The 26,267-nt window shown below is 43.9% G+C and overlaps 1 protein-coding gene across 3 annotated transcripts in view; it reads right to left on the bottom strand.

Annotated features, from left to right (window-relative positions):
* Positions 1 to 580: 580 nt before the first annotated feature.
* The window catches only part of glis2b (GLIS family zinc finger 2b), a 28,660-nt gene continuing 2,973 nt past the window's right edge, over positions 581 to 26,267 (bottom strand). For 2 of the 3 annotated variants that reach the window (XM_063471861.1, XM_063471862.1), the window contains exons 2-7: positions 7,422 to 7,616; positions 7,206 to 7,336; positions 5,610 to 5,765; positions 5,379 to 5,512; positions 5,169 to 5,287; positions 581 to 4,739 (exon numbers count right to left, since the gene is read on the bottom strand). In XM_063471861.1, the coding sequence (XP_063327931.1) occupies positions 3,991 to 4,739; positions 5,169 to 5,287; positions 5,379 to 5,512; positions 5,610 to 5,765; positions 7,206 to 7,336; positions 7,422 to 7,599 (1,467 nt within the window). In that variant the 5' untranslated portion in view covers positions 7,600 to 7,616 and the 3' untranslated portion in view covers positions 581 to 3,990. The remainder of the gene's footprint in view (positions 4,740 to 5,168; positions 5,288 to 5,378; positions 5,513 to 5,609; positions 5,766 to 7,205; positions 7,337 to 7,421; positions 7,617 to 26,267) is intronic. The other variant, XM_063471863.1, reaches the window with a different exon arrangement.

The following is a 26,267-nucleotide window of genomic DNA, read 5'->3' as shown; positions in this document are numbered from 1 at the left end:
GACATCACACGCCAGGATTGTCCACTCAAAGAGCGAGAAATTCTTTTCAATTCAATACCCACCCGGACTCCAAAGACAGGCCAATGGTGTGTGTGTGTGTGTGTGTGGTGATTTGGGGGGGGGGGGGGGGGGGGTCCTCTGAGATAATAATGACTAACAAAATTACTGAGGAAGAAACACAGGTAGGCTGTGAATCCTGGTGGACCTGTGGGCAGCACAAACTCAGGCACGGGGGTTTATAGTTGTTTTGTTTGCTGTGAAAGTGGCCTTTTACTATCCCTGTCAAAACAAGAAAAGCTTTTTGGCCGGGAGGTGGGGGAGTTGAGCCTGTAGGTTTAATCTATAAAAAAAAGAAAGGAAAAAAACCCAGAGGGCAGCTAGAGTTCAGTGGCCTAGTTTTCTGCAGGCTGGTATGCCTCTGAGTGGCTGCCACATTGGGCACAGCACAGCACAGCAACTTCAGAGCTGAGAGGGCCGTTTGCCGGGGTAGGTGGCCAGATGGAGAGTGGCTGCGCTGCACAGCCATCCTCCACTGGCATACAGCCTCTGCTCTCATCTCTCCCCGTCCCTTGTTCATTCATTTATTCATTCAGCCAAGCCTTTCTCTTTGCTCTCACGCTCTCTCAGTGCTGCCCAACATTTCACAGTCAGATGTTTTCCTTTTTGTTGTTTTTTTTTGTTTGTTTCGGATACTCTCTCAATAAAGACATGTTTTATGCTCACACTCCCTCAGTGTCACACACCGGTGTGTTTGTCTGGGAGGACTGCTATGTCATTTAGTCTACCGGATGCTCAGATTAAGCAACATATCCCTCCTAAAGCAGTGGTTCCAACCTTTTGGCTTAAGACAAAAGGGATCAAATCTGCAGTTATGGCCTCGAAATCAGGGTTGCCAGGTTTCAGTAGAATCTGTAAAGTTTTGGAAGTGCTGCCTCTTGTTTGTTCTGCATGAAAATTGCACACATCTATTGATAGAAAATCCACATTTTCAAGGACATCATTCATTTGAACCTAAACCTACTGAACAGATTACAGATCACTGTGTCTGCCACCTTGTCTTTTTGCACAGTGTATGGTCTTAGTCTTACTATATGTTCAGCAGATCCCCCAAACACTGATACCGTTCCTTACAACACTGATTCATTTAACTCTTTAAGAAATTTAACAACGTCGCCCTTTACATATCAATAAAGACGTTGTTTGACGATCATTAGAGCAGGTTCTATGTTTTTTTCCAAGGGTAGCCTTGGTAAGCTGTATAGGCAGAGCTCACTTCTGATGCCCAGTCATTTTGATCTGGAAGCAGATCTGCAATATGACAGAAAAGACTCAGATCAAAGAGAAACAAAGGTTACCCATAGAAGGCATCCAAGGGGGGAGGAGTTAAGGAGTTTGTGACACTGTATAGGAAACCACACTGAGGACTTAACTGTCTCTGTGAAGTTACGCTTGGGAAAGGCAGTGTGTTAAAGTACACGATAACATACTACAATGGAAAAAATTGGCCATAGGTGTGAACAGTGGTCTGTCTCTCTGTTAGCCCTGTGACAGACTGGTGAGTTGTCCTTTTGCCCAGTAAAAGCTGGGATAAGCACCAGCACCCCTACTAATCCTGAAGAGGATGGATGGGTGGATGACAGCACTAGATGATAGAGATCACTTCAATTATTAAAATGATCCTGAGGGGCAAAAGAATCACACTGGATTCATTATTCTAGAAAGATTAAAGATTATTCACATATAGGTTTAATGGCAAAATAAGGGGCTGGCTAACAGACTTAGTGTCATCCACTGATCTACTGAAGCATTTTTAAAGTTTTTAAAAATTATTACCCGACCCTTCAGATTTATAATAATATCCCTTTTGTCTCCCAGATGTCAGATTGGGCACCACTGCTGCTGGAAAACCAACCAAAGCTCTCCCTCTCTTCGACTCTTCGACCTCTCGAAAGACTCATCCTCGACAGCAGAAAGCTGATTTGCAGAGCAGCCATGACAGAACACAAGAAGCATCTTCAACATTAGAAAAAATGTCTCGTCTGAACAACAGCAAAAAAAAAAAGAGAGAGAGAGAGAGAGAAAACACGAAACAGCAATAACTGAATGTATCGCCCCCTTGGATAAAGTGACGAAAAAAGAAGACAGCCAATGAAGCGGAAGGAGAGGGGAGAGATGGAGGAGTGAAGAGAGAGGAGGGCTGGGGTTTATGTCAGTCTCTTGAGGGAATGTTCCTTGTGTTATGATCCTCCTCTCCCGCTCCTCGACCTCTCTCTTCTGTGCACGCAGCAATCAAAGTCAGTGTCACGGACAATTACTGAGCGACAGGCGTCTGGAAGGACCCACAGCAGGAAAAAAATGGACTGAGAGCAAAACAACTGATCAAAGAACCGTGTAACATTTCATAAGAACACACAAGGGATATAGTTTGTGATAAGTGCATGTCGACAGCTTTATCAAACCATGAGAAGAAGTTTCCCAGAAGTTAAATGAGTCTTTTTTTGTTGTTGTTTTGTTTTGTCCATTTTTGCCCCTTTGGACAGAGTAAATTGAGGCAGTTTGCAATAGTGTGGCTTCATAGTCAGTCCAGCTGTATGTGGCACTGAGTGCATAACACCCCCCCTCCACCCCTCCTCTGTGGCACAATGCGAACATCCCGCTTGCAGTTTTCCAGGTACTTTTGGCACAGCGTGAAAACTTGTTGAACTCGGGACAAATATTCGACCGACGGCTCCGGGTTGGACCTCGACTGGACGACCACCTGTTTTTCACAGCTGGTTTTGGGTCGGGTTACTTAAAAAAAAAAATACAAGACAGTAGTGTTTATCGCCACAGTGGCCCTTTCATACGCAAACTGGCCGTGTTGATTCAATTACGGGAAAGCAGCTGGACAATCCAGGAGAAAAAACAGTGCTAGTTCTGTAAAAGGCAAGCAGGATGTCGTGTGTGTCACGTCCTACTAGTAGGGGGGTTGGAGGGTGTCGGCTACACCACAGTGCCTTAAATCTCACTTGAAAAACGATTGGTGATTGCCAGGTGATGTAACACCGTTTGTCTATGTTATGTCCTCAGTTCGCTCTGTGCCCCTAAAAGCCCCTAGTCTGCACACCTCGTACACATTCTGGTGGACTAGGCTGGTCTGTGTTGGTCACCCTCTCCCCAAACTGGGGACAGATTGTCAATAGTTAGCAGCAGTTTTGAGGTTTCGATACTATAGCCAGTTGACACTATTATTCGCTGTGTTTAATGGTCTCGTCCCCCCACACAAATACATTTGAGTTCACTTGCTTTGGTTTGGCAAGTTTGTCTGGATCATATTAATCACAGCGCCCTGCGAGAAATAGGTCAAAACTTTAAAGTGATTTGAGAATCCCCCTGTTTGCCTAAATGTGAGCGCGTCACTTATTTTGTGTGTGTGTGTGTGTGTGTGTGTGTGTGTGTGTGTGTGTGTGTGTGTGTGTGTGTATCTCACTGCGAAGCTGGAGGCACACTGTCAAAGTACAGTCTTATAAATACTTGTCAATGAAGGAGGACTTTTGTAAGAACACAGAGCACTAAGACTGTCACGTTCATGGTCCTTGTCCATAGAAACAGCAAACAGGAATGAGTAGAGTATAAAATAAGAGAGGAAAGAGGAGCCTGTTGTAAGGCCTTAAAAGTACATAGCCATACAAGTTTCCTGAACAGAGCATTTGGGCCTCAAGTTTAGTTTTTTGCCAACAATGCGATAGGCTTCCGTTGCAAGCTCATTCTTGTGAGGTGTAGTGTTTTCACTTGTTTTTGCTGATTGCCGATTTGATAAGTATGCTTTTATTCTTTAAGTGTCTCTATCCCAATGCATTGCCTGGATGTGATTGTGCAAGCCAATCCCTATCACCTTTGACTGCCCAGGCCCTCACTATGGCATTGACCCTCCCATCCCGACCCCCTGAGCTCTTCTGGAATGTGTGTTAGTAAAACGTGTATGTGTGTGGGTGCGTGTGTGGGTGTGTATCAGTTGACCACAGCTGGCTTGAGCACCACAGTGCCTGGGGGGATGACCACCCAGGACAAAGGATCATGAGACCCTCCTGTGGAGAGGTTCAGGGCCCCCCCAGTCACCTCATTCTCTGCCTCCTCTCCTTTGCCCTTCTTTGCATGGTGGTTCTGGGCCCCGCACTCGGATGCGGGCCCCAGAACCGGCACCATCGGCAGGCCCAGGGCTGAGGAGGGAAACGCGGGGGAGAGAAGATGGGACTTTGTGAGACCCAGTGGGGAGCCGTTGAAAGAGAGGATGGATGTTCCTCCCAAGCTGCCAGGAGGGGAGTTGGCACAGCCCAGTGTGCTGAGGTCCAGGGGCCGAGAACTGAGTGGGGACAGGGGCAGGCTTCCACCGAGGCCCTGCAGAGCATGGCCTCCCAGGAGAGCAGCCGCTGCCCCTGGGATTATAATGTGGGCTCCGCTCACATAGGACAACTCTGAATCTTTCCCACCACCACTACCACTAGTAAACCCCCCGCTCTGACTTCCCTTTAACAGGGAGCCCACTCCACCCGAGGAGCCCTGCTCCTGAGTCACAAAGTGGCCGTGGGCTTTGATGTGCTTGCGGAGAGAGCTGGGATCTGTGTAGCGCTTCAAGCAGCCCACCATCTTGCAGTAGTAGGGCTTGTCCACATAGTGCGTGCGTGTGTGTTTGAAGCGGTCGCTGGAGTTGGAGTAGCGCTTGTTGCAACCCTCATACGGACAAATGTAGGGCTTTTCACCTGCAGGGGGAGAGATACAGAGATACATAAGTTTAGATCCATTCAGAAAATCTTAAAAATCTACTCCACAAAAACAAAAGCCCTCTTAGGAATTAAGTAGAGACTTTATATGAAGGATTTCACAGCCTCAAGCTGAGTGTTTTTGCAGTCATCGTCTTAGTTTTTTGAAACCAAACAACTGTTATCTATTGACTCTCCAATCACAAGTCAGCCAATGAGCACAGCTCGGTTTAGCCTGCTTTCTTACTCTAATGGAGACCACTATTTACAAAATGTCATGTTTTATTTAATATGACTCGATAGAAGCCATCAAAAACACAAGCTGACTATTATAAAGAACTTCCTTATTAATTTTTACTTTACAGTTTAACTGTATAGCAAACACTGCCTCAGATATCCGTCAGTACTCACTGGGCTCCGACCACTGACCTGTGTGTGAGCGGTTGTGTATCTTGAGATTCTCCAGGCGCGAGAAGCTCTTGTTGCAGGTGGGACAGCGATGGGGTTTCTCATTAGTGTGAGTGCGAATGTGGATGAGCATTTTGTACCTGCGGCACACACAAACGAAAAGGTTTTAAATCTACTTCTCACTTGTTGAATTTCCCCCCTCAGAGACAAAAAGAACAGATTTCAACTCACCTAGCATTAAACCCTCTCCCTTTGCGAGCACAGCCCTCCCAGTGGCAGCAGTACCCAGAATCCTTTTCAGGTTTGACGTGGAAGTCGTTAACGTGGTCCACCAGGTCTTGCAGGGAGTCAAACAGCAGATGGCACTAAGGGAGGGAAAAGCATTTGAATATAATCTTGTGACGATGCAGTTGTTTTGATTTGATTCAAACTTCCCTGCAAGGGGATCAGAAAAAGCTTTACCTTCTTCCAATGACAGGCTAGCTGTTCATCTGCTGAAAGATCTGGAGAGGATCTCTTGTCACTAGTCTGGCCAATGAACATAGACGATGGAAGGTGAAGTCCTGTCCCATGTCCTATTGGCACAAAGAACTGGAAGGCCTGTGAGATATGAGAATTCTGGTAAAAACAAACCAAAAAAAAGAGGGAAAACAGCAACAGAGTTATTAAACTGCTGCACAAAAGCTTTACTGTAATTTAAAAAAAGGTCAGTTTAAAGTTGTGCCTATCCCAGAAAAAATATCATAAAACCCAGAAAATGAAAGGATACATGTAAATAAAACTCAGCTGTCACTGTCCATAGTTATGATTGTATGAGGGTGAAACCTTCTGTTTAGTACTAGCTGTTGCACCTCCAGCTTTAAAGCTGTGGGGTGCGCTGCATTTGAAAAACAGACCAGATGACAGGTGCTGATGGACGGACTGACTGACAAAGTAAAAGTGTTGCTTTTTATCAATGGAGTACTGAACTGCAGATTCATGTCCTTCCCTTAAAAAAAATCCATTCCACTTTTCCTCTAGTAGTTTCCCGCTGTGCACTACAAAACCTCCCTACATCCCTGAGCTCGGCATGAGAGATGTAAGATTCGCTGGATCTCAGCTGGGGCTCAAAGATCTAATGCACCAGCTCACCCACACACACACAGTCATACACACACAGTTTATCTTAGCTCGAGGAGAGAACGGGAAGGATGAAATGTTGCGTTTACAAAGAGCCGCACAGGTACAAGGAGATTTCAAGGGGAGCACAGACAGAGAAAAAGAGCGTACAGAGAGATCACAGTCTTCAGTTGTGTTAGAATGCGCAGGTGACAAATTTCATAAAATGACACCATTTCCCTGCACTGAGCTGCAGCTCTGTGTGGAAAAAGTGTGTGAGCTACTTTGTAAGATGTCTTATTTTTGGGTGTGACGGTAAGATAGACAGATAGTCTCCTATCTATGTCCACAGGGGATAAGTTAAGTGTGTGCTGCAGTGGGTTTGGGTTGGAGGGATGTGTGAGACTCAATAAGATGTGGGGCGACTGAATGGCCCCAGCCAGCATGCCTCAATTCAATTGCGTGGGAATTGAATTAGGCGGCGTGAGGTCTGCATGTCTTAAATCCGATTATAAATGTACACACCAACATCCATACACACACACACACACACACACACACATCATGCCAGCAGGGCCACTGAGTCCAAGTTGCACAGACAAAGGTATTTGTTGGGGACACAAGAGGTGTTTGATAAGACCTTACCCCCTCACTCTGCCACTCTGTCTCACACAGAGGCCTCCCACCCTTTCCATAGCCTGATTCCCTTATGTGAGTGTGACACAACCCGATGTTGTTCCTGATTTGCTGACCCTAGCAGGCTGACTCACTCCTAGCTGTCGACAGGAAAGTGTGCTCACTCACCGCTGCAGTGAGAGACGGTGTTCATTTTAACAACAACTTGGAGGAGAATGAAGAAAAGCGTATGAGAAAATGTGGATTTGGAGCACTTATATTTGCTTGTCAGAGTGTGTGTGTGTGTGTGTGTGTGAGAGAGAATTTGAGCTCTGATATACTCACGCTTGAAGGGATGTAGTTTCCGTTGGTCATTTCTGGAGAGCTTGGGGTGTGGCGGGAGGATGGAGACATGCTCAGGTCCACTGCAGGGGGGGTGGGGGTGTCTGTTCGATCATGAGGGACCACCTGCACGCCTATGAAAACACAACACAGGGACACTAGCCTCAGTGTGTCCACTTAAACATAGACACAATTGTGTTGTGGTTTGTTATTACTCACCTGTGTGTGGAGATGCTGGTGAGGCAGGCTCTATGACTGCTGTCCCATCATCTGCCATGTGGAGCTGGCGAGCATGTTTGGGGTGCAGCGGTGAGAGAGGAGGATTGCGCGCCCCTCTGTCCTTCCCGTTGGCCCTCCGAGGAAGCTTCAGGTCCAGAGGCTCGTCCAGCGACAGCATGATCGCAGACCTCCCTCCTGCAAGTGCGTGGAAGCTCGGCGTTAATATACACCTGCAATACTGCACACGTAAATGTTGTTGAAAGTATCTCCCTTTCCACGATCCCACTGGGTAAGAAATACCTTAAACATTGCCGAACCGACCACAATCATAAACTGAAACACAGACTAAGCTAAAGAAAAATAAACACACACACACACACACACACCGAGGGCCCAGTGACCCCGCTTCTTTTTTTCTTCGACCTTTACGAACACTCATCCTGAGGAATGTCTACAATCCGATCCAGATGGTCACCCCCACCGCTAGCCTGACTTCTCTCCACCCCTTGGCCACTCTTTCGCTCCGTCACATCACCCCCACCCCTGAGACCGTGCACCTTCAGACACCGTAGACCTTTGAGACCAAACCCTGAAGGTCTTTAAGTTCAGCTGTACCCACTGCATTTATCTCCTCCCTCCTCTAAAAACACTGACCTCTGGACCCAGACTGGGGGCTGTGGGCACGACTCTTCTTCTAACTCTCATTCTGACTCAGGAACTGGACACCTCCATGAAGCCCATTGTTATATTTATGAGTTCAAATCCTTAACAATAACTTCCTAAATAAAAAGTCACATTCTTTTGACTAAATGAATTAGGAATTCTATTGTGGTCCAGACAGTTTTTACGGCTTCAGTTCATTTTCTAAATTCCCTGGTGTGCAGCTCAATAGCAACTTGGACTGGCCACAGGCAGGTGGTGTACAGTAAGGGACAAAGAGTTTAAACCCCTGCTGTTTACCATACGGTGGTGGCCATTGCTCTGTTTTTTTTTTGTTTTGTTTTTTTGTTTTTTTGCTGTGGCCTACTGGGAAGAAGGTGTAGACAAACTTATCAAGAGCGCTGACTCTGCGCTGACTCTGCGGCCGGGTCTGAAAGCTGTCGAAGCTGAAATCAGTTATGATAAACCCTGCACACCCACTCCAAACCCTGAGGTTTGTCCGCAAACGTTGGCGAGCTACACTCTGAGCTGTACTGAAAGTGTAAATGGAGACCATTCGCCCTCAAAGTCTAAGTTGCACCTTATGAAACAAGCTGGCTGCTGCGCTGAGGCACAGCTTTTACTCTAGCAACACTTCTTTATTGCACTTTACCAAATTGTACTACTGCTCGGTTAGTAGACATGTGTGAAAAACTACAGTAACTTTGGTAATCTGCTAACAACTAAGCAATCACTAAGAAGTTTTTGGTACATTGCCCTCTTTGAATCTGATTTCCCCCACCGAGAGCAGGCAACCTCCAGGAACCACTGCTATCCAGTCAGGGAATACATATTTTTCACTAGTAACCGATGGTTGTATCACGTCTATTATGTCTAACTGTCATCCACATGAGGTCTGTGACAAACCTCAGCACACCCCATTTTATGATAAATGCTCAATTTTAGAGCTCCAATTGTGTTTTGGAGTATTTTTAATTCTACTGTTTCCTACTCAAAAAACCTATGTTTGGGTTTGAGTGAGTGAAATTCTGGCAGTTTATTAGTATGTTATTTTGCATTAATTGGCAAAAATCTGTGTCACCTATACAGTCTATGGGAGGGATGTCAAACATAAGGTCCAGGGGCCAGAATCAGCCCGGCAAAGAAACCAATCCGACCCACTGAACGGCTTGGGAAAATCTACATTTTATAGCTTTTCTAAGTGACAGAACTCCAGCATGGCCATTCATACTACAATAAAGTGATTAATTAATAAACAATTAAATGACAGAAAGTTCCTGGTTTTACACTATCTACTATAGAAAGTGCTGAAAAAAGACTGTTTCTGTTAATTAATAAAAACTTTCAGTTTTATATTATAGGACAGACTGGCCAATAAGCTACCAGAACTACTTCTTCTTTCTGTAATTGTTCACATTCATTTCTTAGAATTTAAGCCCAAAGAGTTGTGCTCACAGATTTCTTTCCTTTTCTCAGGAGCAGCATTTCTTTATCACGTAGAAAGACTGAGATGTTTTATTAAAATTGCACTTCTTTTTCTTTTATTAAGATATCTTGGGGATTAATTAAACTTGTTTACACTGACAGAAAGGAGACTTTCACTGGTCTGGCCCACTTAAAAATGACTTTCTCATCCCTGCTCTACGGATTCAGTATGCTGACCAAGGTTGCTGGCATTAGCTGACAGCTAATAATCCCAGCCTGCCATGTAAATGTTTCCATTGCTATAGTGGCAGCTACAAAGCTAAAGGGACTATCATTTACATACAGTCTATGCCATACAATTTTGAATGTTTAAGCCAAGCTATCCTCTGAACATAAAGTCCTAGAATTCAGTGCTTCTCTACACAAACATCTTCTCCATCTGTACAGTTGCATAGTTTTATAATTTCTTATTTTAAGTGTCTATAAAGTGTATACCATATGCACACAGATTCTTGCAGAAATACATGCTTGCTCACACATGCATACAAGCAATTGCTCAAACTGTAATTTCAAAAATTATCCATCTGTTCCCCCTCTCCTTCGCACACATGCCGAGACACACTCATAGAAGGGATGGCTAGTCGTGAATGGTGGGCTTTCAGTGCAACTGGCTAGCAGCCACATGAGAAGCCCTTGTTTCTGGGAGGCATGGAGCAGGGAGGTCACCAGGTTCGCCATCCCAACGAGGGATCGCCACCAGCTCACACACACACAAATACAGACACACAGCCAGGGGGTTGGGAGGGGCGTAAAGACTCAATCAGCCATAGATAAGAGGATGATAGTTCACACACGTACTGATGCAAACAGAAGAAGGCACTGTATGAGAGCAGCATCATCGGTGAGATGAGCTGTGATGCATGAAGAGACACTCATTTTCCTCACATGCACATAAAGACACATCTTACAACAATTCTTTGGGAAAAAAATCCCAAAGGCCAGCATCAGTGGGCAATTAAAATATTACCTCCTATAAGCACACTAATAATTAAAAAAAAACCCGACAATCATGCATTCTGCTTTAAAATAAGCTCTTTGTGTCCATTCTCCAGAATATAGTGAACCACACAACCAATGAACACATGAAAAATGTGAAGCTGTTAAATGACTTGCATGATGTAAAAGGTTCTTGGGTTAAAGAAATGTTGGTGTCGCAATAAAACACAGAACCTGAGATTTTGCGTGTTAGTCCTTAACCGGCTGTATGCTTCTCGCTTCACCAGTGCAGACCTCCAAACGAGGAGATTCAGTTATTATTGTTTTCAATCACACGGTTATTGTAAATTATATGGTGACACATAATGAATGTTGCTAACAATAAAGGCGGGATTTTACTGGTAATTGCTGTCAAGTGGAGTTTTTTGTCATTAACTGTGAAAATAAACATTTAAAAATCTCATTGTGAATATGAGCATCTGCTGCAGTTAATACTACTCCCATTCTCTGCTGTACTGGGTGGCTATGACTAACTTGCTGTAACTCCTACCATACGTGCTTGCCAAGAAATTTTTTGGCTTTATTGTTTGGCCAAAGTAGCAGAAAATCGCCTGTCATCCACTTTAAATGCGTAAAAGCCCTCACCCCGAGGCGCAGACCAGGAATCAGCTTAACCTTTCTATAAATCCTGCTCAATCCTATGCAGGGACCCATCGGCATTATGATCCATGCTATAAAATGCAATGAGGAATGGATATGGAATTTCTGAATCCATATAACATTGGCATAGAATTTGATTTGGCACCTGATGTCAAGTAGAGAGCTACTACCAGGGTCTCCACACACAAAAGATCTTCTCTGCTGGCTGCTCCTTGTGCATACCATTACACTAAACAGAATGTAATGATTTTGCAAATCTCATAAACCCACTGACACTAGAACATACTAAACATATAAAATGTCTACACTGAGAAAATGCACCATTTAAAACATATGTCAGCTCATTTTGAATTTGATGGCAACAGCATACGTCAAAAAAAGTACTGGGGGCAACAAAAGGCTGGAAAAGGAAGGGGTAGTAAAAAGAAACAGCTCGACTAATGTTTTAGAACTAATTATGCTCACTGGCAACAGACTGAATATAAAAACAGCATCTTAGAGAGACAAGAGTTGCTCAAAATAAATAATATTGTCAAAAGATTCAGAAAATTTGGAGAAATCTCTGTGCGCAAGGGAAAAGACCAAAAATCTTCAGGCCTTGAGGGAATACTGCATTAACACCAGGCATGACTCTGTCATGTATATCATTGCATGGGCTCAAAAAACTTCCAGAAGTTATTGTCTTTCAACACAGTTCACCGTACCATGAACAAATGTAGGTTAGAGCTCTATCACGCTATGAAGAAGCCATATGTGAACCAGAAACACCGCTGTCTTCTTCGGGCAAAAGCTCATTTAAAATGGACTGAGGTAAAGTGGAAAACTGTTCTGTGGTCAGACGAATTGAAATTGGAAATTATTTTTGGAAAACATTGACCCTCTCTCTTCTGGCCAAGAGAGGGACCACCCGGCTTGAGATCAACACTCAGTTCCAAAACCTGCATCTGTGATGGTACTGAGTAGCATTTGCTCCAATGGAATTGGCAGCTTGTGCATCTGGAAGGGCACCATCAGTGCTGAAAGGTACATACAGATTTTAAAGGAATACATTCTCCCATCCACACTATGTCTTTTTCAGGGAAGGCCTTGCATATTTCAGCAAAACCACATACTGCAATTATTACAGCAGCATGGCTTCACAGTGGCCTCCGTGCCCGACTGGCCTGCCCGCAGCCCAGACCTTTCACCAGCTGAAAACATTTGATGCATCATGAAATGAAAAAGCAGACGAAGCAGACACAGGACTGTTGAGCAGCTAGAATCCTAAATCAGACAAAAACAGGACGACATTCCTCTCCCAACAGTCCATCAACTGGTTTCTTCAGCTCCCAGACATCCATAGCCTGTTGTTAAAAGAAGCGGGGATGGTACGCAGTGGTAAACACGGACCATTCCCAACTTTTTTGAGATGTTGCGGTGACATCAAATTTAAAATAACCTGATATATTCTGTTTTTATTGATACATTAGACAATGTCCCAAGTTTTTCATTACACACACACACACACACAAAATGGACTATGCAGTTCATTTTTTCCAATTTATTAAACACGCCTCTGCATCAGCCCCCAGCCCACTCAAACAACAGCTAGCCAAGAAAAGTGTTGTTTCCATGCATAACAAAGACTATTGTTTATATCATTCGTCCTGCTGCATGTTGAGAAAATGCCATTTTTTTTTCCCCAAAAGAGCTTTACTGTCCAGTCTTTTCTTGCTTTTAAATTCCAAATAAATAAATAAGTGTTCAACATTAAGTTGTAGGGTTTTTTTTACTTATTCGGGTTACATGTGTCCACTGAACTACAGCTTTAATTTCTTTGAGATGAATGAGGAAAAATATTATTTTAATCAGCAGCAAGCTGATAAAAAATAACTGATCAATGTCTGCACATGTGTCATTTGTAGGCTTAAAGCTCCATTGGCTTTTATTCATTATCAGCCTGGGGCTATTATGTTCATTGCTATGAGTAAACGGTAATACCTGAAGGCCTTATAAAAGAAAGGGGCCCCTAAGTAAACAATGTGACAAATATTTAAAACAAGATTCACCTAAAAGTTTCTTGGACTTCCTGATGACAGCGAGCTAAACAATAACTACAAAGCCTAGAGCAATCCATACCTCACTGATGTGATCCCAGAGGTGCTACACCTGCTTTGTATTTTTTTTTTAACCCAGACAGACAGGAGAAGTGTGGACATGCAGTAAAAGTGCAGCCTGCAGACAGTCAAATCTGGAAATTGGCTGCAAAGGGCATTTCCCCCCTACTTTACTACTCATTCATCAGGTTACTGGACTTGACAAGTATAACTCTTGATGAATGTGCTGAATTTCACCTCAACCTGCCTTTGTGATTGTTTCTTAATGGAGAAATAGTAGAGTGGCTGGGAAGTGACTCACAGAGTGTGGATCTTGGACAGGATTTACGGGATCTTGACTCCACGCTCAGTCACTGAGAGGGGGGCTTGTGGGAAAAATGAGACAGAGAAAGGGTGCCTAACAGAAAGAGTGATACTGAGGTGGAAAGAGTACGGTGCTCTGTGTGCACGTCTGTGTGATATGCGAGGATTTGTATAAAGCCTAGTGGCGGATGGCTGTGAAGTTTGGGGAAGGGGTGTTGGCTGGCCCCCATGCAGACTTCCTCGCTCAGTCGTGGGGGTCAACAGTGTCTCTGAAAGGAGGCATTGTCCCTCTTTGGGCCTTCTCCTCTCGCTCTAGCAGAGTAAACACTGACTACAGCAGCTGAGCGGGAGAGAGAGCGGAGCAGAGGGATGACCGAGGGGGCCACAGCGAGGATATACTAGGGTGAGGAGGAAGTGGAGGAGGAAGCGTGCTAAAAAGGAGGCTTGTGCATGTCCTCTTTAACAACCCTTGTGACTTACTCCCCTGTATAACCCTTCCACCTGAGTCTTACTCTGCTGACCTTGCTTTGATAAAGTATGAGTATGTGTGTGTTCAGGGGTGAACCTGGGTCGAGACTGGAGGGTGTGAGAAAGACGGCACGGTTACTTATAGGGTGAAATAGTGCAAGGGGGCTTCAGGTCAAAGGAGGGCTATGTGTTTCAACACCCCTGTGCTCTGAGGCTAGGCTCACATGGATCATTGCTGACCCCACTCTGACCGACTGATCTTTACCCTAATCTGATCTGGGGAGGATTGCGTTTCAGCTCAGTCTGCTTGGTCTGATGGTGCAGATACCAGCGCCAATAAAAAGCATCAGAAAACATTATAATTGTGCAGTATAAGATGATTATTTTACAGTTTATAAAATCGCATTGTGCAATATTTTGTTGTCACAGTGTGGGTTTCAGAGAGTGAGGGAATGTGTTTGTGTGTGCGTACACATTTTGTGAAACCCCCTCCGAGTTTGGCTGTAACTTAATCTCCCTCCTGCTGTGACCCTGGGAGGTGGTCTGTAGGAGGCAAGCCAGTTCTCCCCGGGGCTCTTTGCTCTCTTTTTTCTCTCCATTCTCTTATACACACACACGCATGCACACACACACACACACACACACAAATGCACACGCAAACACGTGAAGAGAACACAGAGAGAGCAAAAAAGCATGATGGGAAAGATAGCTTCTAGTGACCGATGGAGTTAACCTAAACAATACCATTTAAGCCAATATTAAACTGGCAATAAATATATAAGTAAAACAATTAATTGAATAAATTAATTAATCAGAGACATCATTTACACATATTTAAAAATACCATTATGAATATATTTGAGTGAATACAGCTTTATTTGAAACAATTTCATTCGTATTTAAAAAAAGATTTAACATTAACACGCATAAAGTGCAAAAGTTTAGCCACCACGCATTTCTTGACACTTTGCTTCCAAGTTTCCAGACTTTATTGTAGTTTTGTAAGTGGTCTTGAGGAATAGTTCTCTAGGCTTTCTGAAGTTCCTTTGAAGTTTTGTCATAGCTGTCACAAAAACACAAAATGCCAAATATAACACAGTTTCACAGGCATGAAAGGTTTTTTTTAAACAACCAAAAAGGTGATTCCCAAAGAGCTATTAGCCAAAAGGTTGGCATAACGTGGAGTGGTGTGTAGTGCAATCTTGTCCTAAAAAAAAGCAAACTATCTAGAGCAGATGAACAGTATCTGTAAGTAATTTCCTTAGGAAATTAAAAAAAAAACAATGACACAGGACCTGAGAGATGCATCTGGTCCTTGTGTTGATTCAACTACTGTTCACCGAAGCCCCATCAGAAATGGTCTCAGTGGAAGACTCAAGAAGCCATTCTTTAAGGAAGGGAAACAGGGAGGAAAGACTGAGGTGCCAAAACAAGAGCCATCTGCAAAACACGGTGAAGGCTCTGTCATAGTTTGGAGCTGCATTTCAGTCAGTGGTGTTGAGGATATTGTCAAAATTGCTGAAATTATGAAAAGTACCATCAGATTTTGATCGGCCATACCATCTGGAAAGCATCTGACTGGGAATGGCTTTATTTTTTGCACGACAATGATCCCAAACACACTCCCAATGCAGTAAAAGCATACCTGGATTTAAAAGAAGAAGAATCACACACACTCACACACACAATGGCTTCCCCAGAGCCTGGACCTCAACATTATTAAAGCAACGTGAGATCATCTTAGCAGAGAATGGAACAAAAGCCGGCCAACATCCAAAGAATGAATGTCCTTCAAGAAGCCTGGAGAACTATTCCTGCAAACGACTTAAAGAAATTACAATGAAGCTTGGCTGAGAGAGTTCAGGCTGTTTTGAAGAATAAAGATGATTTTACCAAATACTGACTTTCAAACTCATTAGAACTATAAGCACAAATATACTGCATTTCCATGTATGTTTGCACTTGTTTGTTGAATAAATTGCTGCACTTATTTTCTTAGCAAAACATAAATAAATGATGAGTGCTTCAAGACTTTAGCACAGGACTATGTCTATAGCTTAGAATGGAATAGATTATTTGAAGATGCACGTGGAAGAGTATGCATGCAGTAAGGAGTCTTCTTATGTGTATACGCATATATCAGTTGATAGAACATAATCAGATTCACTAAAGATTTTGAGCCAGTATAGTCCACTCAGAAATCCAAAAACGTTTTATAGCACAGTGTGGTTAAATCACATTTTAAACAGAATAATTATGGGGTTACTGAGACCTAAATGTGGACTTTCTGCCATCACAAAGCAAACACAACGGCTGCCTGGCACATTTAATGAACTAAAGGTCAGTAACTCTCTTAGTAAATGTGTTTCTAGGTTTTCTGTGGCTTGGCGCTGATGTGTAGCGACCCACAGCTGCAGCACCAGTCGTGTTGAGACCTGCAGGACTTTATATCTAACAGGTGAGGGTGTGGTGTGACCTCTGATCCCTGTTCAACATCTGTGACCCAGGCCTAGAGGAAATAAACAATACCCTCACATTTTCAAGCAAACAAGCGCAGTACTCTAAATAACTGTGACTCCAATCTGCAGTTTTCCTCAAGAGTCAGATTTACATGGATTCGTGTCAAAGGTGAGATCAATTCGAGAAGGATGCGACGAAGGCGTTTTAGTTTATCATCAGCTGAGCCGCGTTAAAAGCCGATGATTAGAATCTTTGCATTTAGAGACGCACGAAAAACAGACCCAAAAATGGTCACTCTTTCCCTCACACTTGTCTCATCGCTGACGTTTCTCGAAGTAATAACCTCTGCTGACACATACACACCCAAGCCACAGCCCCCATTTACACCCCCTCGCCCCCCTCTCTCGTTTAAGCCCCTGATGGATCACTCAACACACAAACACACACACAGGAGAGGGTTTTTTTTTTCCTGCTTCTGTCCTCTTCAGCCAGCCACCTCCTCAAACAGGAAACCTCAGTTTCCACTCCTCCTCCTCCTCCTCTGGGCCCCATATTCCCCTTTTCTTCTTGTATTTATTTCTTCATTATTTGCTTTTTTTGCTCTTCTTACATTTACTGCTTTGTTATCCCTTTATGTTAATTTTCCACCCTCACTCTTATCACATTTTATGTTATGTTTTATGCTCTAGCTTCTGTGAAGCACTTTGTGATTGTATCTTGAAAGGTGCTATATAAATAAAATTTTACTTTACTTTACTTACATTCCTCTCTGATTGAATACTACACAAGATCCTGGTTTAAATACTACAAAGCCAATTTATTTCCTGTATTTAAACATTTTATAAAAAAAAAACATATGTATAATAAGGATTTCAAAAAGTTTTGCTGGTGTCTCCAATTTTCATACTTTTCCTTCAAACCTCTACCTCTTGTCTTTGACTCTACTGCAAAAAGGCACACAGGATCTTACACAAGATTATGTAATAGCAGCAAGCATGGAGCCACAAGGGAAGGGCTATTGAGGAAAAACTATTTTTGCTGGAGTCACAGTGGCTGGAATATATAGGGGGGGGAAAAAGCACACATGTGTTAACATGCTTCAGGGAAGAATAAGCACAAAATTGCCACTTGCTCTTTTGAGGGTTTTAAAAAGACATTAGGCATACATCATCAACAAATAAAAGACAGAGAAGAGATAAAAGGTGCAGAGATAGAGAAGAAGAAAGAGGACCGAGACACAACAGAGCAGAGGCGAAAAGAGCAAAGGAAAGAAAGAAGGAGAAAAGGAAGGGATAGATGGAGTGAAGGAGGGAGAGGGTGCAACAGGAAACTTCTCAGCGAGCTACTGATGGCCTCCAGCCAGAGCATTCAGACACTCAGGAATTCCAGGCAGAAGGCAGGGAGGGAGGGAAGGTGCCAGGAGGGAGGGAGGCACTGAACGAGGAGGGCGGGTCGCACTTGTGGTTTGTTGTCAAAAGGGGACTGCTACAACAGAAGGGACGAGCACACACTTAAAGTGGTTTTTCTTGTGATGTAAAGCTTTTGGTTAGTAAAAGCATTTTTTTCTTTATCGCTGCAGTGTAAACTTGACTTATAATTTCACTGTACAGCAGCTGCACAAAGTTGTGATCACTATAAAGAAATGCAATACCATCTATTATATAAGTATTTTCTGCTCTTCTCTGTTTTGCATTATAATAATTCTTATTTCTTTAGCATTACAGCTGCTGGTGAGACACCAACTTTTATAAACATTAATAATTTGGTCGTTTACTTAGCAATCCAACTGAGGTTGCAGAAGGGGAATGTGGCATATAAATCTGCCAAAGGCATAGATGTAAAGCAAAAAAAATATCTGTTAGAATAGATATAATAATAATAGCCATTATTGGGAAATGGTGGCTGGGTGGTGCTTAGCACTGTTACCTTACAAGAAGAAGGTTGTGGTTTGCGTCCAAGGTGGAGTCTTTCTCAGTCGAGTTTGGAGGTTATCCCTGTCTCTGGGTTCTCTTCCAATATTCTGCTTCCTCCCACAGTCCAAAGACAAGCATTGGTTTGGGTTAACTAGTGATTTTAAATTGGCTGTAGGTGTAAATGGCCATTTCTCTCTGTCTGTGTTAGGCCTACAACCTGTCCAAGGGTGTAGCTTGTCTCTTACCTGCTCCCCCAGTTATTTGATCCCTTAGAGGAAACTACCAGGTATTTACTGTAGTTTCATGTTACAGACTTGCACTTTAGACCTGTAGGATATGCACTAATGATGTTTATATGCACTCATAATGCCTGGTGTAAATTTAGAAAGTGTGTTATCACATAGTTTGTCCACTAGAGAGGTTTTAATGTCAATGTTTATAATCGCTTTAATCTCTGATTTATTCCCCATAGATGTACAGAATCTGTGGGATAACAGCAGCTTTATGGTTTCCATTTGTAGTCTGATTAGAATTGGTCAAATACATTTCACGGCTTATTCAGGCTGAAAGTCCGGTATAGAGGAAGAGTGGAGCACATTAGAGGGATCTTTTAATTTCATTTCATGTATTTTTTTTATTTTTTTTTTTTACCAGGACACTGAAAGTGTAAGGTCTTGCCCCCTGACATCAGTTATCTGTTACTAGAAGCTATGGGTTGATGTGCTGTGTAGGTTTAATTTGAATCAACACACTTCACCAGGCTGTGTATCCAGCAATAACAGCACTCAGACCAGACCTGACAACAAAGCAGCAATTCCACTTAGTCTGCCATATAGTGAGATTAGGCCTCGAATGATCTATAAAAAGCCATTTGACTGAGATTTCAATGTGTCTGTAAGCCTTATGGCCCGCTAAACCAGGGATTGTGGCAGTCTTGGTTAGGTGAGGAGTGATGAGAGTGGGTGAATGGATGGAAAGAGAATAGAGAAAGGTTAAAAAATTATATAGAACTGCTTTAGTTTGCCAGTTACTCTTGTATCAGTGTCTCACAATAACATGTATGATTTTTTTTTATCTATTAAGATGGAAAAAATAAAGGAAGAGGCAGGTAAAGCAGGAGACAACTGCTACATATTGGCGCAAGGCTAGGAACCTTCCTACCCGGCTATAGTTTATGAGCTGTTGTATGACATGAACTGTACGTGACTGTGAGCCCACGTGTAGCAGCATGTGTTTTGAGTCACTGGATTGTTTTTCTCCCACCTATTCCCCATTCACAATCAGATGGGCCACATAAGGTTTTAATTAACAGTTTAAATGTATATCGTAGCATCAGGACAGCAATCAGTGGTAACGAGCTAATCCCCCCCCCCCCCCCCCCCCCCCCAAACGAGGACATCTACTCTGGCTGTTTGATGAATGTTTAAGCGGTGAACCCATCCGACGCTAATGCTTAAGGCACTTCACACAGCAGTACCGTAGGCTTTGAAGAGCGGTGAGTAATCTTACAATAACGCGGGGCATTTCACAACATTTGGCATCTGGTGATGCACCAGTGGGGCAATAGCAACCAGTGAACTCAGCTCTACTGCCATCCGTGAGAAGAGAAGAGAAGAGAAGAGAAGAGAAGAGAAGAGAAGAGAAGAGAAGAGAAGAGAAGAGAAGAGAAGAGAATATCTGAATATCTGATTGGCATCCCCACCCAGGCTTACTTTGACCTCCACAGTAACTCTGCTGGGCCTGTCTCCCCTCTGCAGCCTACCGACTGCATTCCCTCCAGCCCTCACTCCTCATCTCTCATCTTAGCTCTCACATACTTCCACATAAACAAAATATACCTCATCTCCATTCCCTCTTGACTTGCTCTTCACTTTTTACATCTATATACTCAGCGTCTGTCATCGCTCTCTCCCCTTCTTTTCCCTCTCCTTTGTTGACTTCTCTCACGACTCTTTATCTCTCTTTTCCCTGCTGCCCCCCCACCCCCACCCCACCCCTTCAGTCCATTCCTGTGGCCGCTCCCCACAGGCAGTGATGCAATCCTCTGACTCCTGCGCGCAATCACAGGGTCTGGAGTTGGAGCACCAGCCAAGCAGGGGCGTCACCACACCACACTCAGTAGGAAAGCAACGGCAGAGGAAAGAAGGGAGGTGGGGAGACGAAAGAAAGGAAGGAATGAAGCCAATGAGAGAGGGAGTTAAAACAGCCCGACACTGTGTGAGCGCTGGGTGATAGAAGAAGAAAAAACAGCTATGATAAAAGTGAGCATTTATGTTTCCAAAGCAAAAGTTTGGGTGATTTTTTGCTTGCGTGCGTTCAGCTGTGTATCCTCTTTCGAGCACACTAAATTACATCTACTGAAGGAACTTCTGAAATTATTTAATTTATCAAACATCAGGACTCTCCACCCCCACACCCATCCTCACATCAGCCTACTAACCAGCTGCGGCTGTTTTGCTGGGATTTACTAAAAAGGGTCTGTATTTCGGAAGTGACGGTTCTTTGCTACTCCCACACTAGATGCTGTCATTCCAGCTGACTCACACAAACATTAGCATTATTCTAACAGCCAGACGTGCGATATGACATTTAAGCGAAGGAGCGAATTTCATTGTTTGATTTAGAGGTCTGCATTTCTCTCAAAGTAAACCTCCTTTCCTCTTCATTTCCTTGGTGGGGCAGCGCAGATGAAATATGTTAATACGATGTATATTCAACAGACGTGGAGTGAAATTCTTTCCACTAAAAGTCTGAATCATACAGCACTTTAAAGTAACTAAAAAGATTTAAACTTATGTTATGAATTTAAAAAAATGATTCCACAAGCGCGTGGACCCACCTCTGCTTTACCAATTGTGCCGAGCAGACCTCCCCTAAAGGCAGCAGAAATGAGCACAAGGTCAGGATAGGAATGCAAAGCACTGGCACCTGCCTAAATCTTTAAATTACCAGGTTGTCTCAGCAACACACACACACACAAAAGCTACTGTTGACCACTCCCTAAAACCCAGCTCAGGATTTAAGCCTAAAGAGAAATGACTTCAGCTCAAAGCCAACAGGTGTGTACACTAAAATTTGAGGATGTATGAAAGTATATACTTAAATTACGATGAGAGCTTTAAACTCTTTTCAAAACATCTCAGAGTGCATAAAACGTCTTCAGCTGAACTCTCAACGGGACAAGTTAATTTCTCACTGGTAACATCCCAGAATCAGTCTTAAGCATCTGAGTAAGAAAGCATGGGAAAGTCAGAGAACCCCCTCTTTCCCTTTCTCCTCTACAAAGTTCAAAACAGTCTGAGGGCATTTTATTAGGGTTGATACTTATAGAAACTGAGGCACATTAAGAAGAAGCTAAACTGAATTACTTTTAGCACCGGTGGATCTGTCCCTGTGGTCTATTGATTCGGTGACAACATCAAGGATCGGGGTGCGAATTATAATATGCGTCCACACAGTGCAGGCACACACAGACATACCGACTGTCCGGCTCTTGGGTACGAACCCATGCACGAGTGAGCTGCATGCTTAGCTGTGTGCTGTGGAGTTCAGACCAGTTCAGAGCACTGTGGTACCGCTCCAGCTTTTGGGAGGGGTTCGTCTGTCTCACAGTCATTTCCTGGACGGGAATATTATAGCACCACACGCATGAGAAACAAACCCCTTTCTTTTTACACACTGACTCCAGCCACTTTCATTTGCTTGCAACTCAATAGAGAAATCCCTGGGAAGTAGGTCTTCTTATTCAATAGCCTCGGTAATATGATTCCAACAACAACTTTATGCAACACGGCCTCCTGTAGGCTCGAGGCGAGGCATGGAGTCGGTGGGTGCTCTCTTTATTTTGCATCGTGGTATGGCTGAGGCTTAGGTCTGCTGCGCCTTTAACTTTTAAACTCCTTCACCCCTGTCGCTTTGTCTCAAGCGGGGCTGGGCGACACCTGTGCACCAACTGTACTGAATGGCAACAACAAAGAAGGCGGGGCACGGGCCCAGATGTGCTCTGGGAGTGTCTCCACTGGTGCGGCTTTGTTAGCATGTGGGTCTATACGTGTGCACGAATGTGTTCATGTACAAAGAGGAGGGACAGAAGAGGGGCTTTGCTTTCCAAGCCAAAGCATAATGAAAGGGGAGGAAAACAGGAAGAGGGAGAAATGCACAACAGCAGAGAGCAATTAGTAGACTAAGTGACGTGATGCATGTTTTCATGTTATGGACAGCAGCAGGACTGTTGTGGAGCTCCTGCTTCTTTAAATCTCGGTGTACCCCCAACTCCCAGACTGTCTGCTATACCTCCATTTTAGCCCTTCTTCCTCCCTCTCCAGTGATCGCACGTATACATGTAGGCACAAAGCTTGTGTTGTCTTTTCCTTGTGAGGCTCTGCCAACTTAATGGCAGCCCTGTGTTCTCCCTCCTCACATGGAGCGCCTGTTTTCTCTGAGTAACCCTCCGCCCCATGTCTCCTCCCACCATGGCTGGCAATATGACAAGGTCAATATGACAGTCTTTTCTCTCCCTCTCTCTTTTTCTACCTTTGTCTCCCACCCCTCTCCTTTTTTCTCTGTATTTCTGTGTTCTAGCTCAACTGGTGACAGGCTCCACCCTGCAGCTTTCATCTTTTTTTCCCTTTTTTTTTTTGAAGCTCCATCCAAGAGTGGGAAGCAGGAAAAAAGAGAGCAGAGAGACAGATGCAAAGGGACAGATGGAGGGTGACTGAGATGGCGACAGACAGAGTTGAGCATAATGCTGTAAAATGGAACAGCACTAAACTCTCGATTTAAATTTGTTGACGCGTCCAAGTCGTGCAATCAGTTGGAGCTGAGCGTCAGAAAGATCTGGAGCCGATTCCTCCTCTCGTTTTGGCGAAACGAGAGATCGAACGGCGAAGAACCAAATAAATGTGTTGTGGAACAAACCGCACATCGGCAGCCTTTTGAGGGAACGAGCCTGAGAGAGAGTCTCAGTTAGAGCTGAAGGTCAAGAAAATAGCCATGCTCTTGCATCTGAATCAATACCAACACTTTAGAATCAGATAAGGAATGGCAAAGTCAACTATGACTGACAGCACCGATTATTAAAGACACGAGCAAACAAAGAGCGAGTATGCAGCTTTCAGATGGCGACCGTCAATAGTTAAGATGGCCACTGAAGCCAATTCACTTTTAGCAAGCAAATAAAAACAGTGAGGCTGTTTCACAGAAGCGTCTGAGGTCAGAATTAGTCTCAAAAAGCAGCCTCAAACTTAAAACATTCCCAAATTACATAAGGCTCCCTAGTAAGAGGGAAAAAAAAGGGAAAACAACCACGGTACATATGAATTAAATTAGTGCTGGCAACATCTCCACAACACCACAGAGAAGGTACAAACACTAAGAGGCCAAACTTTCCCCCCCTCTAACTCTCTCTCTTTTACTGCATGTATAAGATGGAGAATGTCTTATGTAATGTACACGAAGCTGGGGGCTCATGGAAAGTGGGAGACAAAAAACGTGAGGGAAGGACGGAGGAAGAGAAGGGAATAGAAGCCGAGTTGAAAGCGAGGAGGAGATGGAGTCCCAGGGAATTAGGGATGGAGGGGAAGAGGGTGGTAGGAGGGAGGGGGGGTGAAGGGGGCAAAGTCTGGAAGCTAGCTGACAGGATTGGATATGCCCAGACAGAGAGCCAGGCCCAGGCCCAGACTTGAGAGCCTTATGTGAATCTCAGAAATGCCTCACCCATCTCTCTCCCTCACCCCCTTCTCTTAAAAAGAAAAAAAAAAAAGAAACCCTCACAATTCCTCCCTTCCCAGTTCGATACTCCTCAGCCATACTCACAGGCAGAGCTCCTCCCTTTCTTTTCTCCTCAAACAAGCAAACACACAAAGTCAAACTGGACTGCTGTAGTGCCCCTGAGCACATACAACAGAATCCAGGGTGTTGACCGAGCAAGTAAATAATAACATAAACCAGCTGTGGCTCCACTTCAACCACAATACTTTGGGTATATTACTGTACAACTGGCAGATCCCTTAACTCAGCTCTCTGATCCCTTAAAGGGTCAAACTAGATCTACTTTTACTTTCATTTGCAAGTTAAACAGTAACAATGAAGCTGGAAATGGACCAAAAGTACAAAAAGTAAAAAGAAAAGGAGAATAAAAGGGAAAAAACAGAGCGTCTTCCTCTAAATTCTCCCATGTCTTAGCTCTCTTTCTCTATCTTTCCTCATCAGCAGTGCCCTGCCCCAGACATGGTCTGCATATTGTCTGAAAGGCTTTGCGAGCTGAAATTCTCTCATGATAGAAATACTGAGCAGGGAGTGCAGAAGGCGCTTTAAAGAGAATGGGAAGAGGTAGGGCGGGGTGGTTGGAGTGAAGCACTGAGTTGTCTGTGTTTATTTTGGAAATGCAGGCCTGCACACTTGCAGCAGAGGAACTGACCCTAAACTTCACCATGGCAGATCCTCACAGAAAAAGCCAAACCCGAGCACTCATTTAGGATGTCCCACACAGGTGATTTAAGAAAAGGGTAGACCATATATCCCCTCGGGGCAGGGGACTGAGGGGTAGTTTAACCCACCCTGGGGACACAGGAATGGTCTGCTCGAGGAGGAAGCAGTGAGGCCGTGAGGTGATTAGTGGTTACAGTTTAACTGGAGAAAAATGCACGGTGCGTGAGCCCCAGCCAGCTTGGGAGCAAAGCGGTATGCACTGGTCTTTTTCAGTTTTCAAACTAGAATGAGTCAAGTCACTGTATCCACTTTGTCTATTCTTAATGCATGGGTCCAAGAATGTGACCCATACAGACACATCAGTCTGCAGCGCTCCAAAATATGTCTGTGTCATTCAGCAAGCACGTGGCAATGATTAAGAATAAAAGATCTGATTCGTCTGGAAGTGATTTACTATTATATACAAGTTTATCTGCATTCAGGTATTGAGATTTACATGGAAGTAGCCTCCAGGTCACAATGTTCAGCTTGAGGCTACAAGAGAGGACTTTACTAACCAGTGGATGATGCCAAAGTGGTTTTATCCACCCTTTATGTACAGTTAGTGGTAAGCAATTGAATGATTACATTGCCTTAGCGTTTTGGCAATAATTTAATTAATTAATGATAACAGGCAACTCATTCATTGCGACTTATCTTCAAATAGGCACAGCTTTCTTAGAAATGTATCCAAAAACTGACCATCCTCTCTTCTCCGCCTAGCTTCAGTACAAAGACATTTCTTCTGGCACAACACTTGCATCTCCTCGATCACTGGTAACGAGCTTGAATGCACGACCCCGCCAAACACGTTCGAGACGTGACATTTCCCTAATGCATGAAGCACGAGGCTGTTCATCTGATTAGAGTTAACTCTCTACAAATGCAAACCCCAGAAAGGACAGGCTCTCCCATGGGAAATCTCAAGTGCTGCAGCTCTTATCCCTGGGAAGATAAACGCAAGTGTGTATCAGGTGCCTTGTTTTCACTGCATGCTGCCTCATTCACTGACCACTGTAATCCTCCCTCCCCTGCTGCTGAGTTGCCTTTCAGCTCGCCTGTAATCCCTAGCAGCTACGGAGCCCCACTGTGATATTAATTCGAACACTCAACTTAGCTTTACCAAGCAGGTTTGTGCAACTTACATCCCACCCACTTACTGGTAGCAATCGTTGCCCTCCGCACAGTGTTTTTTTCCCCTTTTAAGTGGCAAACATATTGTTGTGGTTTTACATGAAACTGTGAAAAAAACCAACTTGCTTCTGCCACCTTTTAGACTTTAGATGAGGATTTCTTTGGCGGCAATGCAAAAAGCACAATGTAACAATCAAATCGATGTGGTCCATTTTTATTGGGCCTCGTTTAAGGTATTAAGCACAAGTGCACCCTGGGTTCCC

This window comes from Pelmatolapia mariae, linkage group LG4, assembly GCF_036321145.2.
Source record: "Pelmatolapia mariae isolate MD_Pm_ZW linkage group LG4, Pm_UMD_F_2, whole genome shotgun sequence".
NCBI classification, from domain to species: Eukaryota; Metazoa; Chordata; class Actinopteri; order Cichliformes; family Cichlidae; genus Pelmatolapia; species Pelmatolapia mariae.
Note: the sequence above shows the minus strand (reverse complement) of the source record. Positions and strands in the feature narration are given on the sequence as shown.